The sequence below is a fragment of the Amblyraja radiata genome, chromosome 22 (assembly GCF_010909765.2).
Source record: "Amblyraja radiata isolate CabotCenter1 chromosome 22, sAmbRad1.1.pri, whole genome shotgun sequence".
NCBI lineage: Eukaryota > Metazoa > Chordata > Chondrichthyes > Rajiformes > Rajidae > Amblyraja > Amblyraja radiata.
This window is the reverse complement of record NC_045977.1, coordinates 39,564,459-39,582,980: the sequence shown is the minus strand read 5'-3', so window position 1 is coordinate 39,582,980 and position 18,522 is coordinate 39,564,459. Positions and strand designations below refer to the sequence as shown.

At 40.6% G+C, this 18,522-nt stretch overlaps 1 protein-coding gene across 2 annotated transcripts in view; it reads left to right on the top strand.

The window, feature by feature from the left end:
• Nucleotides 1-18,522, top strand: part of sdk1 (sidekick cell adhesion molecule 1) — a 577,103-nt gene that overhangs the window by 479,076 nt on the left and 79,505 nt on the right. For both annotated transcript variants that reach the window (XM_033041133.1, XM_033041132.1), the window contains exons 24-26: nt 6,855-7,005; nt 10,964-11,201; nt 15,701-15,816. In XM_033041133.1, coding sequence (XP_032897024.1) covers nt 6,855-7,005; nt 10,964-11,201; nt 15,701-15,816 — 505 coding nt within the window. The remainder of the gene's footprint in view (nt 1-6,854; nt 7,006-10,963; nt 11,202-15,700; nt 15,817-18,522) is intronic.

Sequence of the window (18,522 nt, the reverse complement as noted above, 5' to 3'; positions counted from 1 at the left end):
AAAGCTTCAACAGAGTAGAACATGTTCTCTCAGTATTTCCAAAGGATTAGCATAGAATCAGACTTAATACTTTAATGTCACAACCCAAAACATCGTCTCCTCAGATGCTGCGTACGTTACATCCTCACCCCTCCTCACCTGCACAGGTACTTCAGCTCAAGATTTCAGCATCTGCCGTTACTTGTGTCATTGCAAACCTTTCTTTGATAATCCCAAGGTAACCATTAACTTTGTACAGTAACAAAGATCCAGCATTACCCATTAACTTTCAGTAGATTCTCTAGTTTAGTTTAGTTTATTGTCATGTGTACTGATGTCCAGCGAAAATCTTTTTTTTGCTGCGTGCTAACCAGTCAGTGGAAAGACTGTACATGATTACAATTGAGCCGTCCACAGGATGAAGGGAATTGCGTTTAGTGCAAGGTAAAGTACAGTAACGTCTGTTTAAAGATAGTCCAAGGGTCATCAATGAGGTACATTGCAAGTCAGGACCGCTCTCTAGTTGGCGATAGGATGGTTCAGTTGCCTGATAACAGCTGGGAAGAAACTGTGTATACGTTTGTTGGAGGTACTGGAGTATGTGTATTGGAGGTATGCGTTTCCAAACTTCTGTACCTCTTGCCTGATGGGAGGTTTTCCTCTGTCGTGGCACTGAGATAGCTTTTCAATGAAGCGTTCTTTTTCCCGCTCAGAGATTAGTATCACTAGGGGATGTTGTAATGTCCTAAAAAAATGTGATAAAAAATAATGTATGATTTGTTGAACAAACACAATCACAATAATACTTTACTAGCCAAGAATGTTTTGCAACATACGAGGAATTTAATTTGCCAAGTCAGTCATACAAATAAAAAGCAATGGAACACACCAAATACATTTTAATATAAACATCCACCACAGTGACTCCTCCACATTCCTCATTGTGATGGAAGGCGCAAAAAAGTTAAAATCTCTTCCCCTTTATGCTCTCCTGTGGTTGGGGGCCTTGAGCCCTCCGTTGCCGGGACGAGTTTGACTCCCATAGCAGGCAGTCGGGTCCTCCGCACCGGGGCGTGGTTGGAGCGATCCCAAGCAAGGTATCGGCTTCGATGTTAAGTCCACGCCCCGTGGTGTGACACAATGTCAGTCCGAGGAGGGCTCCAGCTCCACGATGGTAGGCCGCAGAGCAACCGGAGATGCGACACGGAAAACAATCGCATCTCTGGCAAGCTAAGAAACTGAAAAAAGGTTTCCCCCTCCCCTCCCCCTCCCCCACATAAAACAAACCGGTGAACATTTACACAGACTTTTAACACACACTAAAAAAAAATTAAAAGACGAAAAAACCGACAGATTGTTGGCGGGGTTGCTATTCATGTGGCGCCCCTGGTAGTCTAGACCAAAGCTAAGGCAGTACATGTACACTTGCAAGATTAATCTGGTTGAGTTATTATGGAAATTATAAACAATCCCACTACCAGTCGCACCTCCATAGCTTAAGTGCTCACCCTTCCTTACCATTTTTGTTACCACCACCACCCCCCTCCTTCCCCAGTTCCCTTCTACCCACAATCTATCCTTCTGCTTCTACATTCCACTTCCCATTTCCTTCCTCATCAGATTCCATTGTCTGCCCCCTTTTGGCTTCTCTGCTTGTCTTCTCCAACCTTGATGACTATCCCCACCCTTCCCTTTCCCCCCTCCCACCCTACTCATCTGCCAAATAAACCCTCCTCACAGGGATCCACCCATCACTTGCTAGCTTTTGCCCCACCTCTTCCCCTCCCCTCCCCTCCCCCTGCCTGCCTGCTATCTCCCCTCTACTCTCCCCTCTACTCCATCAATCTGAAGGGTCTAGACCAAAACATTGTCAATCCATTTAAAATAAACTTCCTCCAGCACTGTTTTCTGCTCTTGATTCAGCATCCACAGTCTCTGATGTAAGCCCTTGTTATGTGGGTGGTCTTGCACTCCCTGTTTGTGCTGTACATGGATGTGATGTTTTATTGTGACAGAAATTTAAAGAACTGGTTTGTCATGAAATTCATCCCAGAAGAATTCAATGATACTGGCTAAACACTCTTTATGGTTGTGGCAACATGTTGTGGCAGAGTGTACCACAAAATCCCTAGCAATACACTGTGGTGCATTCTCTGCACAGTACACTGTGCTATCATTCCATGAGGCACACTGAGCTCTGCAGACTGGAGATAAATTTCCAGGCAAATGACTTTTACTAGTGCACAGAATGCAATCAATTGTAGCAAATTGAAATTACTTGCTGTTAAATATGTTAGACTTCTAATTAAATAATGTTGCATCATTGAAGTCGGAGTAGGCTTTAATTATGAGAAGGGAAAAACAAACTTGCTGTCTTCATCCCATCTATCACCACTGTGGTGTGGTGGTGGTCTGGAAGTTTTAAAGCCATATTATTGGATATTTTTGATAGTGGTTGAAAAATAATTTTACGTAGCGAAAATCTTAAAACAAAAAGTCAAATCAAAACAACAATTTAGTTTATTATTCTTGCAAGTATAGAGGTATAGTGAAGAGCTAGTTTTTAATATGGAACATAGAACAGTTACAGCACAGGAACAAGCCCTTCGGCCTACAATGTCTGTGCTGAACATGATGCCACGTTACACTAATCTCCCCTGCCTGAGCATGATCCATATTCCTCCATTCCTGGCATATCCACATGCCTGTTGAAATCCTCTAAAGTACCACTATCCTATCTGCCTCCGCCACCAACCTAGCAGTGCATTCCATGTATCCAGCGCTATCTCATAGTCATAGACTGATACTGTTTGGAAACAGGACCTTCGGCCCAACTTGCCCACACCGGCCAACATGTCCCAGCTACACTAATCCCACCTGTCTGCGCTTGGTCCATATCCCTCCAAACTTGTCCTATCCATGTACCTGTCTAGCTGTTTCTTAAACATTGGGATAGCCCCAGCCTCGCCTACCTCCTCTGGCAGCTTGTTCCATTCACCCACCACCCATCTGTGTAAAAGAAACTTGCCCCACACATCTCCTTTAAACGTTGCCCCTCTCATCTTTAGTCTTTGACATATCCACCTTGGGAGAAAGGTTATAACTGCCTATCTTATTTATGCCTTTATATACTTCTATATGGCTTTCACAATATGGCTTTCCAGGTAAAACCATCCAAGTTTGTCCATTTTTTTCCTTCTAGCTAATACTCTAATCCAGGCACAATCTGTTAAATTTTCTACACTCTCTCCAAAGCCTGCACACGGTATTCCAAATGCAGCAGAAACAAAGTCCTATCAAACTCCAAAAAAATGACTTTATCCCTGTGGGTAATGGACCTGTCATACTTGTACATTTCAAACTAAAATCAACTAAAGTTTCATACGAGATATATAAAGACATAATTCCTGCAGCATTTTTCAGATGTTGCCATGTTAAATCTAATATGTTTGATACGGCCATGATTGATCAGGAGTATCTGAGAGTAATCTAGTTTGACAGATTGAATACATGACTGAAGGAGCCATTATCATGAGAACAGTAAACATAACAGAATAAAATAGATCCAGTTATTAAACCCATGTTAAAAATTCCATTTAATGAACATCACAGGCAAAAAAAACCTCAAGTCAAACCAACACTTTGCCCTAAGATAAGCCTGGATTGGCTTTACATTTGTACCTGCATAAACATCATAGGTAAATATATCTGTGGTGTGGTGCAGTCTTACGCACTGCTCCATGGCAAACACAGATCATTTTACTGCCAAGTAATGTGAGAACTTACTCGAGTTAAAAACAAAATTGAATGTACTATTCATCTGACTGATTTATCTCATCACAACCTAGGCTTCATTTTGGAGAAATCTTCAAAATATTCTTTGTGTCAAAAAAAAATCACTGTTTGAATAATATCAAGTGCATTTTTTAAAACCTCGAACGTAACAATGGATTTATGAATCAGCAAACTTTATTTTCCTTTCATTGAGTAATAGTCAGAAACGCCAACTAGCCGCTGAGTTCCTCTTAGCAGTTTGTTTTTTACTCCAGAATCCAGTAGTAATTTGTATCTCCTGATCTTCCTGGCCATTTAACACACATTTGCACTATTTCTCTTCCCAACACACAAGGCCACCCACTATCACACCTATGCCTTTTGGATCCCTGACCACCTTGCATCATTTTGTGATTTTAAAATAGACAAGTCACTTTTTATTTTGCAATGTTTAACAGGAACATAAAGATAGCTTTACGGGTAAATTCACAAGATACCAAGATATACGGAGCACTAACACTTTCCTGCTTTGTGCTGACTTCATGGTGGCTTGTTTCTAAATCTGAATGTCTCTAGGATAAGAGAAAGTAGAACAAGAGTGTCATCTAGTGAGAAACAAAAAACAGACGATACTGCAACATCTTTGACAGGTACTTAGGAAGGAAAATATTGGCAAGGGTTAACTTGGATCCCTTCAAATCAGAGACTGGAGAAATTATATTGGGGAATTGGGAATTGAAAAATAAATTAAATAAGTATATTGTTTCTGTCTTCATGGAGGAAGATACAAGGTGTCAGGTAAGTAGTGAGATTCGGAAACACAAGGAACTATAGACGCTGGAATCTTGAGCAAAGTACTGGAGCAACTCAGTGGGCAAACAGCATCTGTAGAGTGAATGGACAGGCAACGTTTTGGGTTGGGACCCTTCACCAAATGGTGTGAATTGCCAGATCTAAAATGAATGAGGAATTAAAAGAAATAAGCAATAATTTTGGAGAAATGAATGGGACTGACAGCCAATAAATAGTATGCTCTGGTGAAAGGTTTTGAGAGAGGTGGCTGTGGAAAGAGTGAATGCATCAGTTGTCATCTTGTAAAATTCCATGGATTCTGGAATTGTTCCTAAAGATTGAATGATTACAAATGTAATCACACTTTGTAAGAAATGCAAGAAAAAGGAAATGAGGATCAGTTAGTCTGTCCACAACATTAGAAAAGAACCCAGAATCTCTTACTAGGGCGGTATTAGCAGGACATGTATATACAATGATAGGATTGGGTGGAATCAGCATGGACCAAGACTGAGAATAAAGCAATCTGCAAAATAATACACTGGCATTTTCATGTTGATGGGCAGCAGTGTAGCTTTTGCTGTTCACAATCAACGGCACTGATTTGGATGAGAGGACAATGTTCAGTACATCCATGTTTAGCAATGATACAGAGCTGGATGGTAATGTTCATTGGAAGGAGAATGCAAAGAGTCTTTGGAAGAGCAGAGATGGGTTAATGAATGGGCAACAAAGTGGCAGATGGAATGTATTGAGATTGAAGATGTTGAGGGACAGGATCTACCAGCATGTCTATATTAAAGGATTGATTCTGCACAGCTTTGTGTGTGGGAAATCATGTCTCACCAATTTGACTGAGTTTTTTTGAAGAGGTCACCGCAAGGATTGACGAGGGCAAGGGAGTGCATGGTGTATATACAGACTTACACAAGGCCTTTGACAAGGTCCCACATGGTAGACCAGACTCGGAGGTTAGATCATGTGGGATCCACTGTGAGTTTGTCAACTGGATTCAAAATGACCTTGTTGCAGGATGTCAGAAGATAGTAGTGGAGTGTTGTTGTTCCAATTGGAGGGTGTTATTCTGGTTCTGGGTCCATTCTTGCCTGTCTTCTATATTAACGATTTAGATGACAATGTCGTTAGCGTGGTTAGTAAATTTGCAGATTACACCAATATTTGTGTTATAGTAGACAGTGGGGAAGGCTATCTAAGTTCACAAAAGGATCTGGATCAACAAGGGAAGTGGTCCAAGGAATGGCAAATAGGATGTGACTTTGGAAAGACAAACCAGGCAGGCTTACAGCAAAGGTAGACACAAAATGCTGGGGTATCTCAGCAGGACAGGCAGTATCTCACTGAGTTACTCCAGCATTTTGTGTCTATCTTCGGTGTAAAACCAGCATCTGCATTTCCTTCCTCCATGGTATATGGTAGGAGCGCGTTACAGAATAGGGATACAAGTACAAGCATGGATCAGCCACGCCATATTGAATGGCAGGACAGATTTGAAAGGCCGAATGGCCAACTCCTGCTCCTAATTACACGTATTCTAGTGTGGGGAAAATGGTGCAGAGCTGAAACATCTGCCGTGATCATATTGAATAATGAAGTAGGCATGAGGGGCCCAGTGGTTTTCTCTTCATGTTTGGTTCTTATGATGCGGAATAGTAGCCAAAACCCCACTATTAGTAGAATGAGGTCAGTGACGGAGAGCTTGTTTTCCAAAAGTGGTTTGTGGTCAGTTATAGAAAATGTTTGTTGACACTTTAATTACCTCATCAATGGGAACCGACCAGACAAGGTTTGGGAAAAAGCTGCTGACATTTGTGAAATTGTATCACATCATCAGCCTTTGCCTGTGGGAGGAGATGGAAAAGCAATGAAACAAGAGAGTTACTTAATGCTCAGTGTTTTTCATTTATTTGTTGCAGCTTCTTTAGTGTTTGGCATCAACTCTGCAGCTTCCTGCAACGCTGCAGCTGAGACTTCAGAATTCATTGTGTGTCTGCACATGCATTGTTAATGTGCCTATAGATCTGTAAAGCAAAGTACCAGTAACCACGCACAAACATATCATGTCAGTGGTGGCCTTGAGTAAAAGATATGCTGCTTATTTGAATTTTTGCTCTCATTTCAAATGTTGAATGAGCTATCAAATTTAATAAGCTTGTGTAATATGCCTGACCACCTGGCTAATGGGAAATATGGCATTTCTACTCATGCTAGAATTATAAAGATTATATTTGATTTAACTGAACAATGAACTTAATTCTTCTGTTAAATGTACATCGTTATTTTGTCATTAGGTTTCGAATAAAGCAGATTAACATTGTGGGCTCCAGTCCTGTAAGTTGGCCTTCCCGTGTGATACAGACTCTGCAAGCTCCACCTGATGTAGCACCAGCTAGCATCACAGTGCGAACAGCAAGTGAGACAAGCGTATGGGTCCGTTGGGTGGTAAGTGAAAATATAGTGTTAATTGGTGAAGAAAAAAATATTAATAGATATGAGAATTATGCTATCTATAAGTGACAATAGTCACAGAATAAGTCACAACGGATGGATAAAACAGACACAGAGTGCCGGAATAACTCAGCGGGTCAGGTCAGGCAGCATCTTTGGAGAACATGGATGGGTGACATTTTACAATTTCTTCAGAGACGAAAAGTCATCTGGTCATGTTCTTTGGAGATGCTGCCTAACCTGCTGAGTTACTTCCGCACTTTGTGTCTTTTTTTGTTAACCTGCATCAGCAGTTCCTTGTGTATTCACAACAGTTGAAAGTTCTCTTTTAAGAGGCACTTTGTTCGAGCAGGTGTGATGTCCCAGAAAATGGCGTTAAAAATACAGCAAATACAGATTTAATTTACAGTAATGACTTAGATTTTAAAAATGTTCATAGTAGATCAATGCCGCTTGCAAATTTGATCTAGGAGGCATTTAATTAGAGTGTGTTGCACAGAAATTATAAGATGAGTTGAGCTGACTGTTAAAGTAAGAATAATAATGGAAGATAAAAATTTAATGCAGATAATTGTATAACTCATGTATGAACATGTTTGAATAGTGGAAGATGAAGTTGAAAGAAAGCGATGTCTTTCTGAACATATTTACCCAAATGCATTTAGTACAAGGATGCAGATTACAACCCAGCAGTATGAATATTGATTTTCTATCTTCAAGTAACCCTTACAGCCCTCTCTCTCCGTCCCTCCCCCACACAAGTCGTTGTACCAGCTTCAAAGTCGTCTTGTTGAGTCTCATTGTCTGTAACTCGTTTTTACCTAGACCACAGCGAACAGTGGCCTGTCTCATTTACCACCGTTACTTTCATTCATTTGTTCTATATCTCTCTATATCACCATCTATATCTCTCGTTTCCCCTTCCCCTGACTCGGCCTGAAGAAGAGTCTCGACCCGAAACATCACCTATTCCTTTTCTCCAGAGATGCTGTCTGGCCTGCCGAGTTACTCCAGCTTTTTGTGTCTATCTTTGGTACAAGGATGATACAGCTGAAATCAGAAGATTATTTATGCAAATAGTTATAATTCAATGGATGGGATTTCTTCGTAAAGTGTAAGTTCGAAGACTGGAATCATTTAAGAATTTAGTGCTATTATGATTGGCCTTTTGGATATTTCTGGATAGGCAAAAGAGAATAAAAAATATGATCAGATATAATTATCGTGTGAGTGACAACAGCCTTTTCTGTCACCAGTCACTCAGTCATCCCCGTCAACAACATATTACATTCTATCAGAACTTCCTTTATGGTTTGCAGTAAGCCTGTCATCTGTAATTTGCAGTTGCTCAGAATGTTTTCAATGCAGGTTTTCTTTTACTGATTTTGCAGCCAGCTGTTCTAAATGAAAGTTTTCAGAGTCGTATGGATTTGCTCTCTCAAGCCTTACTAATCAAATTTATAAATGTATCCTAGAGTTCGATATGGAAACATTTTGTTATCTAAAATAGATTAATACATTCTGTTCTGCTTTGGATGCAAATCAATTTTTCGCACTTCTAAATCAAAATTTCTGTGATCATTTAACAGATTTTGGAACAATCGAATTTGCAATATTTTTATCCATATGTTTTTGTTAAAGCTAAAAGGCGTTGCATAGGGCCACAGAATGGCTCGGATTTTGAAGGGTTTTGCTGGCAGTGCTGCTTTAAAGGGATAAGGAGCTTGTTGTCGAATCTGTTCTGAAGGACCATCCAACCCAATGTCATAGAATCATAGAGTCTTACAGCATGGATACAGGTCCACATTGGCCAACATGTCCCATCTACACTAGTCCCGCCTGCTTGTTTTTAATCCCATATCCCTCTAAATCTATCCTATCCATGCACGTGGCCCATATCCCTCTAAACCAGTGGTTCTTAACCTTTTTGGCATACGTACGCGCATACGCAAACAAAATACTGTATGTGGTATGTACCTTTGTTAGGTTCCTAAAAATGGGCTCAACAAATGGATGTGTTATTTATGATTCCTTCATGTCCCCGGTAAAGCCCCAAATGACCCCCCATGGTGGTCCCGACTCCCAGGTTAAGAACCACTGCTCTAAACCTATCCATGCTCTAAACCTATCCTATTCCTTCGCTCCATAGATGCTGCCTCACCTGCTGAGTTTTTCCAGCTTTTTTATCTACCTTCGATTTTTCCAGCATCTGCAGTTCTTTCTTAAACAAAACCATCCATGCACATGTTTCTTTTAAGAACAGAAATGTTTCTCTTTTCTTAAACGTAAATGAGATAACGCTTCTGAATTTGCGGGAGGTACATTTGGAAGAACATGGATTTATGCTGCAGACTCTGTACTCAGATCCTTTGCAGGCTTATGCCTGGGACTGTATTCACTGGATTCACACCGCATTCGTGAATTCATAAATTATATTAGCAGAATTAGGCCATTCGGCCCATCAAATCTACTCCGTCATACAATCATGGCAGATCTATCTCTCTCAATCCCATTCTCCTGACCTCTCCCCATAAACCCTGACACCCATACTAATCAAGAATCAGCCAATCTCCGCTTTAAAAGTGTCCATTGACTTGGTCTCCACAGCCGTCTGTGACAGTGAGTCCCACATTCTCCATTCATCTGAATGGAGAATGGAGAACCGCTTGCAAGAAAGAGAATTTATAATTTTTTCAGAGGAGGCGCAAGAAACTATAGATGCTGGAATCCTGAGCAAAACACAAAGTGCTGGAGGAACTCAGCATGACAGGCAGCATGTGTGGAGGGAAAGGACAGATGATGTATTGGGTCATATCAAGGATTTTCAGTGGGGTTTTGTGGCTGTGGATTGTTCTGGACTGCCATTACACCTTACTATGTTTTTCAAGTGCTCTGGGCCTTAACACTGAGCTACAGGCCTATCTGGCTCAATTAGGTCAACTTTCTAGATCTGGAGGAGGTAAATTTGGAAGAGGAGACATCATGGGTTGCAAATGCTAGCCACCACCTATTCAGGAAGATCTGGGCCATTGGAATAAGTTTAATAAAAACATTGCATTTTTTTCCAAAGGAACTTATTTGCGAGTTGTTGCCAGAAATCTGCTGCTCCCACTGTGAAAACACTTCAACCTATTACAAATAGATTTGTTTTTTGCAGAAGAAGGCCATTTGGTCCATCAATTCAGTGCTAACTCTCAGAACTGCTTCTCAGAACTGCTTTGTATGTTTAGTATAGTTTAGAGATACAGCTTGAAAACAGGCCCTTCAACCCACCGAGTCTGTGGTGACCATCCATCACCCATTCATGCAAGCTCTATGTTATCCTAATTTTGCATCCACTCCCTACACAGTGCGCCCCTACACAGTGCGCAGCTGGTCACGGTTGAACCTGGGTCTCTGGCGCTGTGAGGCAGCATCTCTGCCAGCTGCACCAATGCAAACACATGCTGGAATCTTGAGCATAACACAGAGTGCTGGAGTAACTCAGACAGCATCTGTGGAAATGGTCAGAAGAAGGACCCCGGCCCAAAATCTCGCCTATCTACTTCCACAGATGCTGCCGGACCTGCTGAATTATTCCAGCACTATTAGGACAATTGCATGTTTATCCCACAATAGTTTTAAAGAAGTAGTTGGTTACAGTGAGTGAGAAAAAACAATCTGGAAGAAAAAACACTTCTGAGAGTATTGCTCTACGTTTGCTCTATTTATCATTGTCTTCCAGTCTTTGGAACACCTCACTGAGCTAATACACTCAAGTTAAATCAGGGAAATGGGTTCATTCTCAAGTTCATCGCGTGCTCCTTCACAGGGATTAACAACTGAATTTAATTTTTTAAATTAGACAAATTGCGAGTTAATTTACTGTAATGTATCAGTCTTGGCTCAGAAGCACATTTATGTGGTTATCAGCATGTACCATCCATTTAATCCATAATCTGTTTATTTGCAGCCTCTTCCAGAGACCGAGTACAATGGTAACCCAGACTCAGTTGGATATAGAATGAAGTATTGGCGAGTGGATGGTCAGGGCATGCCTGCAACACAGATCGTTAATGATCGTCTAGAGAGGGAAATTACCATTGAGAACCTGGAGGAATGGACTGACTATCTGTTTCACATCCAGGCTTTCAATGCCATTGGATCCGGACCTTGGAGCAGTCAAGTCCAAGGATGCACAAGAGAATCAGGTACTTTTGAATATCTTATTGTTACTGTAAAATCTCTTGAAAAACACTTATGAAGTAAAAATATGCTTTTCAACAAGCTCGTAAATATGAGGATGAAGGATGACTGTGCCCGAGAGTACGCAGATTTCCCACCTCGTTCAGATTTAGTATTCCCAGACCAAAAATAGAGACCCAAGGAACTGCAGATGCAGGAATCTTGAGCAAAAAGCAGAGTGCCAGAGTAACTCAGTAGGTCAGACAACATCTGTGGAAATAGTCCAAAGAAGCGCCATAGCCTGAAATGTTGTCTATCCACTCCTTCCACAGATGCTGCCTGACCCACTGAATTACTCCAGCAATTTGTGTTTTAAGACAAAATATAGGTTGTTTATCTCTTTCTGGTTCACGACTGGCCTTTCGCCTCAAATGCAGAATGTCAGAGCCTTATCTTCTGTTCCAACAATAATGTTTGAATTATTATTATGGGCTGATTTAGTAGCTATGCTTTCTGCACTAATTTCTTCTGTCTGAAGAAGGGTGTCGAGCCGAAATGTCACCTATTCCTTCGTTCATAGATGCTGCCTAACCGCTGAGTTTCTCCAGCAATTTTGTATACCTTTCTTCTGTGGAATGTCTGTAGGATAATTGATTGAATTCTCATAGTCTTCATTTTGAATGCTGATAGCTGTCAGAGAGATTTTTATAAAAGCTTTGGTTCTGGAGATGAAAGGGATCGGCTATGGTGATCTCCTTTTTTCAATTAGTCTACAAGAATCCCAATCTATTTTAGACATGTGTTTGTATCTTTCTGTACCGTTCCTTTCATGATTTTGCTGGTGTTTTTGCTTATAAAGCCTCACATTAAGGAGATTTTCAAGATGACAGTGTGATGATGTTGAATTAATGTCAGTGGAGATAAAGTTGTTCAACGATCTTGTATCAGCTGCTTTATCATTTCAACTATTTAATTTTCTTGTTCAGCTTAGTAAGCTTTGTAACTCCTTCAGACCAGCTCCTCCAAATTATGCCATCACCCTTCAGATAAACACCAACTATTCAAATCATCAAAATGCACGGAAAACGTGAACAAAATTATAATGTTGTATTTATGATGTCTTGTTTCCAATCTGATGGTACCCAGTCTTTCATAAAACCCTGAAAAGAAGATTCATATGCAAAACACAAAGTGCTGGTGGAACTCAGCAGATCAGGCCGTGCCGACCAGCAAACCCGCACGCTAAAGCTACCCTACACACTAGGGACAATTTATAATTATAATTATACCAAGCCAATTAACCTGCAAACCTGTACGTCTTTGGGGTGAGGGAGAAAATTGGAGATCTCGGAGAAAACCCACGCTGGTCACGAGGAGAACGTACAAACTTTGTACAGACAGCAGCCAGGATCAAACCCGGGTCTCTGGCGCTGTAAGGCAGCAACTCTACCGCTGCGCCACCATGCTCTCATGCCGTGGAGGGAATAGACAGATGGTATTTCGGGTTGGAACCCTTCTTCAGACATTCCCTCCACAAAGGATAGGCATAAAATGCTGGAGTAACTCAGCAGGAAGGCAGCATCTCTGAATAGAAGGATGGGTGACGTTTCGGGTCTCGACCCAAAACGTCACCCATTCCTTCCATCCAGTGATGCTGCCTGTCTCCAGCATTTTGTGTCTATCTTCGTTGTGAACATGCATCTGCAGTTCCCTCCTGCACAATCCCTCCACAGATGCTGCCGGACCTGCTGCGTTCACCAGCACTTTGTGTTTTGTTGAAGGAAATTCATAGTTTTATTTAAATTCCCTTAACATAAAGGTGACATAATCTAATTCTGCAGGAATATGAAATGATTTTATGTGGGTACTGTTCATGTGAGAATTGTCTAACATTCTACAGTGGCATTTAAAAAATGTTAATACACGTCACCAGATATACAGATCCAGCCAGGTTAGAGTCTGGACCGGCATTTGAATGTGTTTTTGTTGAGTGAGTTTTGTTTTTGTGAGTTGGCCTCAGCTTGCCATATGAATTTCTGGGTTTTCCTGAGTGTATTTTGCATATCTTGAGTTGAGCCAAGTTGGACGCATGGCAACAAAATGCTGAATCTCAGGGGAATGCTACATGTTTCAGAACAAACCCTGAGGCAGAAGTTCCTGGTTGTTCTTAATGGTAATTATCCAGCAACCAGCCTCTTCCGTCTGATCAATGAATGCAGCCTGGACATGGAATCCTCATAATGCCAGGACTCTTACAAATGGAGCACTTTCTGTTTGTTAATGAAATTGTTGGTGTTAAGTGGTGCAAGGTAAAACAATAAACTTAAAGTTTAAATTCCAATTTAGCTGCACTTAAACACATGGACAGACCTGAAAGTAAAACATTCGGTAATATTGGAATTGCCAAAATAAATTTAGAGTGGGTGAATTTTGGATGAATATGTTGGCCATTTGGCCTTGGGATGAGTTCCGAAGGACCTCGCATTGACCACAGACCACAGGGGAAGAAATCAATAAGCTGCTTTCTACCTGCTGCTTGCTATCCATGTCCCCTGCTCGAAAATACATTTGGGTGGACATGGAACAAATTTAAGATGAGGCTTGGATACCTCCCCCTGCATAGAGTGATACAGTGTGGAAACCGGCCGTTTGGCCCAACTTGCCCACACCGGACAACATGTTCCATCTACACTAGTCCCACCTGCCTGCATTTGGCCCATATCCCTCTAAATTTGTCCTATCCAAGTACCTGCCTAATTGTTTCTTAAACATTGCGATAGTACATGCCTCAACTACCTCCTCCGGCAGCTCGTTCCATACGCCCATCACCCTTTGAGTGAAAAAGTTACCACTCAGGTAACCCCTATTAAATCTCTACCCCTCTCCTTAAACCTATGTCCTCTAGTTCTCGATTCCCCATACTCTGGGCAAGACACTCTATGCGTCTAAACCAATCCATTCCTTTCATGATTTTGTGCACATCAGAAGGAAATATGAGAAGCAGGATTAGCTGCACACTCTCCTAAAATTGGGTGTTCTGGGTGACTCTCTTCTAACCCTTAAATAATGAAACAGATCCAAGATAATGAGCTCAGCAAAGAGTTATCATGGATATATTTTTACTTAATTGCGAATGGGGCCATTTGACTAGTGTCTAAATCTTGGCAGCGTCTTTTTTTGCCTGGTCTGTAACTAAGAGAAGTATATTAATGCAATGGATTAGTTCCTCAATTCAACTCCCTACAGCAATGCTGGAAACCGTGCTGAGATTCGTAATTCTTCATGCAGGGAATTACAGAGTGATTCTGTGCCATTGGTTCATCAGAAACAACCTTGGGACACAATCTTAAACTGATTGTAACACAGTGGTAAACTAGAACTGCTACATGTTAGTTAATGGCATGGGAAGACCAAGGTGTACACTGCATTGCCAATATCCAATCTCACATCTGTCCAAATAAGAGCTTCTGTGATAAAAACCAGTATAATTGAAAATATAATAATAAACTGCCTAAACAATATTTCATTCTTTATGAAGTTGTAAAGCAATCTCGGAAAAACATTTCCTAAAATCACTAATTATTTTTTAAGATTTCACAACACAATGATGAAAATGCATTATCACAATTGACAAAAAAACAATTTCTCTGTTTCGCTTACTTCAACTGGGAAACCCAGGACAATAATATTCAATAACTCCACTATGAAAGGAAATAATAATTACATGTTTAATTTATTTCATTTCAGACTTCTGCCTTATTTCATCAAAGTGAAAACTAAGCTATTATCTCCAATGGCAGTGCATTACTTAATTAAATGGTTGCTACCTCATTTCATTATTCTTACAATATGCCACTCACTTTCCCCAATCCAGATAGTCATTAGACAGGGGGAAACCGGGTCTGTTTTGAATCTGAAACCCATATCAGCAGGTTCTAGGCCAATACCGAATGCGCTAAATCACACAACATGAAAGCACAGTATTACCTGCCTGCACCTCAGCAGCCAAGAGCTGATGTTGGATTGAGAATGTGTACAGAGTCCAATTCCCTCATTGAGTCATACAGCACGGAAACCGGCCCTTCAGCCCAACCCGTTCATGCTGGCTGAGATGCCCCATCTAAGCTGGTCCCTTTCGCCCGTTATTGCTCCAAATCTTTCCTATCCATGTATCTGTCCAATTGTCCTCAAATAGTATCCGGGTCATAGGGTCATCAACAACATCAGAGGGTTATTCTTTAAATAAACTGTGCATTATCTTCAAATATCCATTCAAGCATCTATTTGTTTGATACGATGAGATAAAGAGTCCTCTGATTAGATTAGGTTCCTTTTTTGCCCATTTCCACCTAGCTTAAGGCCTTGCCATCCACCACTTTCATTATTTTGTATATTTTGAACACATCCATGTGTTCAAGCTGTGATAATTGCATCCTACAGTACAGAATGTATTTCAGCTAATTGTAGAGTATTTGCTTCCACTGATTTTCCAATGAAACTTCTTCCTTTTCCTCTTCCATTTCAGTCCCATCAGCTGCTCCAGGGAATGTCACAGCAGAGGCCGTGAGTCCCACGCAGATACTGGTCATGTGGGGACCAGTTCCAGAATCTGATCAAAATGGACTTATCCTCGGGTATAAGGTATCATTGACTTTGAAAAAAAATTCAAAAGACAGATAGTTCTCATGGGTCTCCCTGTCATTCATGTTGCAGTGTGGAACAGGGACTGTCATTAGTTTAGTTTAATTTATTGTCACGTGTACCGAAGTACAGTGAAAAACTTTTGTTGCCTGCTAATCAATCAGCGGAAAGACAATACATGATTACAATCAAGCCTCAATACTGAAGGACGAGTTGCACCCTGGCCACTCCTTCTTCTCCCCTCTCCCATCAGAGTATAGAAGTGTGAAAACACACACCTCCAGATTCAGGGACAGTTTCTTGGCAGCTGTTACCAGGCCACGGAATCATCCTACCACAACCAGAGAGCAGTGCTGAACTACTATGTACCTCGTTGGTGACCCTCGGACTATCCCTGATCAGACTTTGCTGGCTTTACCTTGCACTAAACGTTAATCCCTTATCATGTATCCATACACTGTAAATGGCTCGATTGTAATCATTTATTGTCTTTCCGATGATTAGATAGCACGCACCTAAGGTTTTTAACTGTACCTTGGTACACGTGACAATAAACTAAACTAAACTGAAACCATTCACGGTGTGTACAGATTCAGTGTGCATATCCCCCTTGCAATGGCCACCATGTAATCTCCCAGGAAAAGTGAACACTAGAAATCAACTGCTTTGACCACAAACTGACCTGTAGTATCCTGAGAAAAGACAGAAAGCATAGATAACCGCAGAGAAATGTAGAGATTTACTTTAGAGATACAGTGTGGAAACAAGCCCTTCAGCCCACCGAGTCCATGCCAACCATCAGTCACCTAATCATATTTGTTCTATATTATCTCGCTTTTGCATCCACTCCCTACACTCTAGGGGCAATTTACAGAGATCAATTAACCTACAAACCCGCATGTCTTTGAAATCTGGGAAGAAACCGGAGCACCCGGAGGAAACCCACACGGTCACAGGGAGAACGTGCAAACTCCACATGGACAGCACCTGAGGCCAGGATTGAACCTGGTTCTCTGGCGCTGTGAGGCAGCAAGTTTACCAGTTGTGCCACTGTGCCTCACTTTTAGATCAATACTCTCCTAGGATTAATATAAAACACTATTAACTATAAGCATTAAATAGTTTCTAATGTAACAAATATGTGAAATTGTAACAAATAATTGAAAATTTTAAGATCATGGTCAATAATGTTTTTATTAGCTGAGATTGGGAAAGGATGTGGAAGCTGAAACGGTAAATAGATTTGAGATAAAGATAGGCCGTGATCTATTAGAATGGCTGAAATCTCTTCTTCCATTCCTATATTCATCAATGCCACAACTGTGCAGATTGTGAAATGATAGAGGATTAATCTCATGTTGTTCCATCGCCATGCATACCATGTCTCTGTGAAGCTCAGTCCATCGTGTTTTAACCTCGCTGGTTCAGAAATGTAATTTAATCCATCCAATATGTCATGTAGTAGAAAGCAATTTACAATTAATCCAAACTTTTTACAGTTAAGGGCCTGTCCCACTATACGAGTTTACCCAAGTGCTCTCCCGAGTTTAAAAAAAAATCAAACTTGTGGTAAGTACGTAGAATGTACATAGCGGGTACGTCAGAGCTCGGGACGCCTCTTAACGGCTCGTAACGGTAACGGCAGGTACTCGGGAAACACGGTAAGCTCGTGAAGTTTTTTCAACATGTTGAAAAATGTCCACGAGAGCCCCGAGTACCTACGAGCGGCTATTACCGTAATTCTCCGAGTTCGAATTAAAAAAAAACTCAGGAGAACTCTTGAATTACCTCGTATAGTGGGACAAGCCCTTTAATCTTCAAGACCTAGCCGTAGAGTCAGTCCAGCTCTCCACTAAAATGGTATTTTGCTCAAACCCTGGGCACCTTGTTTGTCTGGTACTTCATATTTGATGGCTCATTATATAAATAAACAAACCCTTGGAAAAGTATCTGATTGTACAGATATAAATTCAGCTGAATAATAGGCCATGTCTATAAATATTATCAAACTACTTGCTAAACACATTAGTCTACGTCATCCAAACGAGTTTGAAATGTTTGCACAATTTACTTGTATTTCTTCCTATTTTCATATTTCTGTCTGTCAGGTTAGTTCTTTACTGATGAGAAGACTGCTGTGCTCACTGAGAAAACACTGCCAATATTGTGCGGTGTCTTCATCAAGCATTCAATTCTGATTATTCAACGTTCTGTAAAATATATTTTGATTGGAAAAGACCAAGATAACATTGTTATCACAACTAATTTGCGCCACAACTAATATTCGCATGTTTTTTTTAAGTGTGAATTAGTAAATTACTTTTTTACAGAATATGGACAATACTGCTTCAGAAATGAAGCAAAATTCCACTATGATATTTTTCAGTTAAAAATATTCTCATGGCAAAATAGAGATTATACCGCTGAGAATGTTTTAATTATATCTGTAACTGAGTTGCAGGCTCTCTCGATGTGGGAATTAAAATCATATTTCACTGTTTTCATAATCTATTTGCTTATTAATAATGTTCAAATGTGACTTCATATAAACACATAATTCCAGCGTGGTTTTATTTTATTTTATTTTTTCTCATCATGTGGATGCCAAGGCATATTTATAGCTCGTCTCCAGTTGTCGTAAAAAAATAGTAGTGGTTGACTTATTGATGATGGAGGAACAGCAATTTATGTCCAAGTGAAAATAAT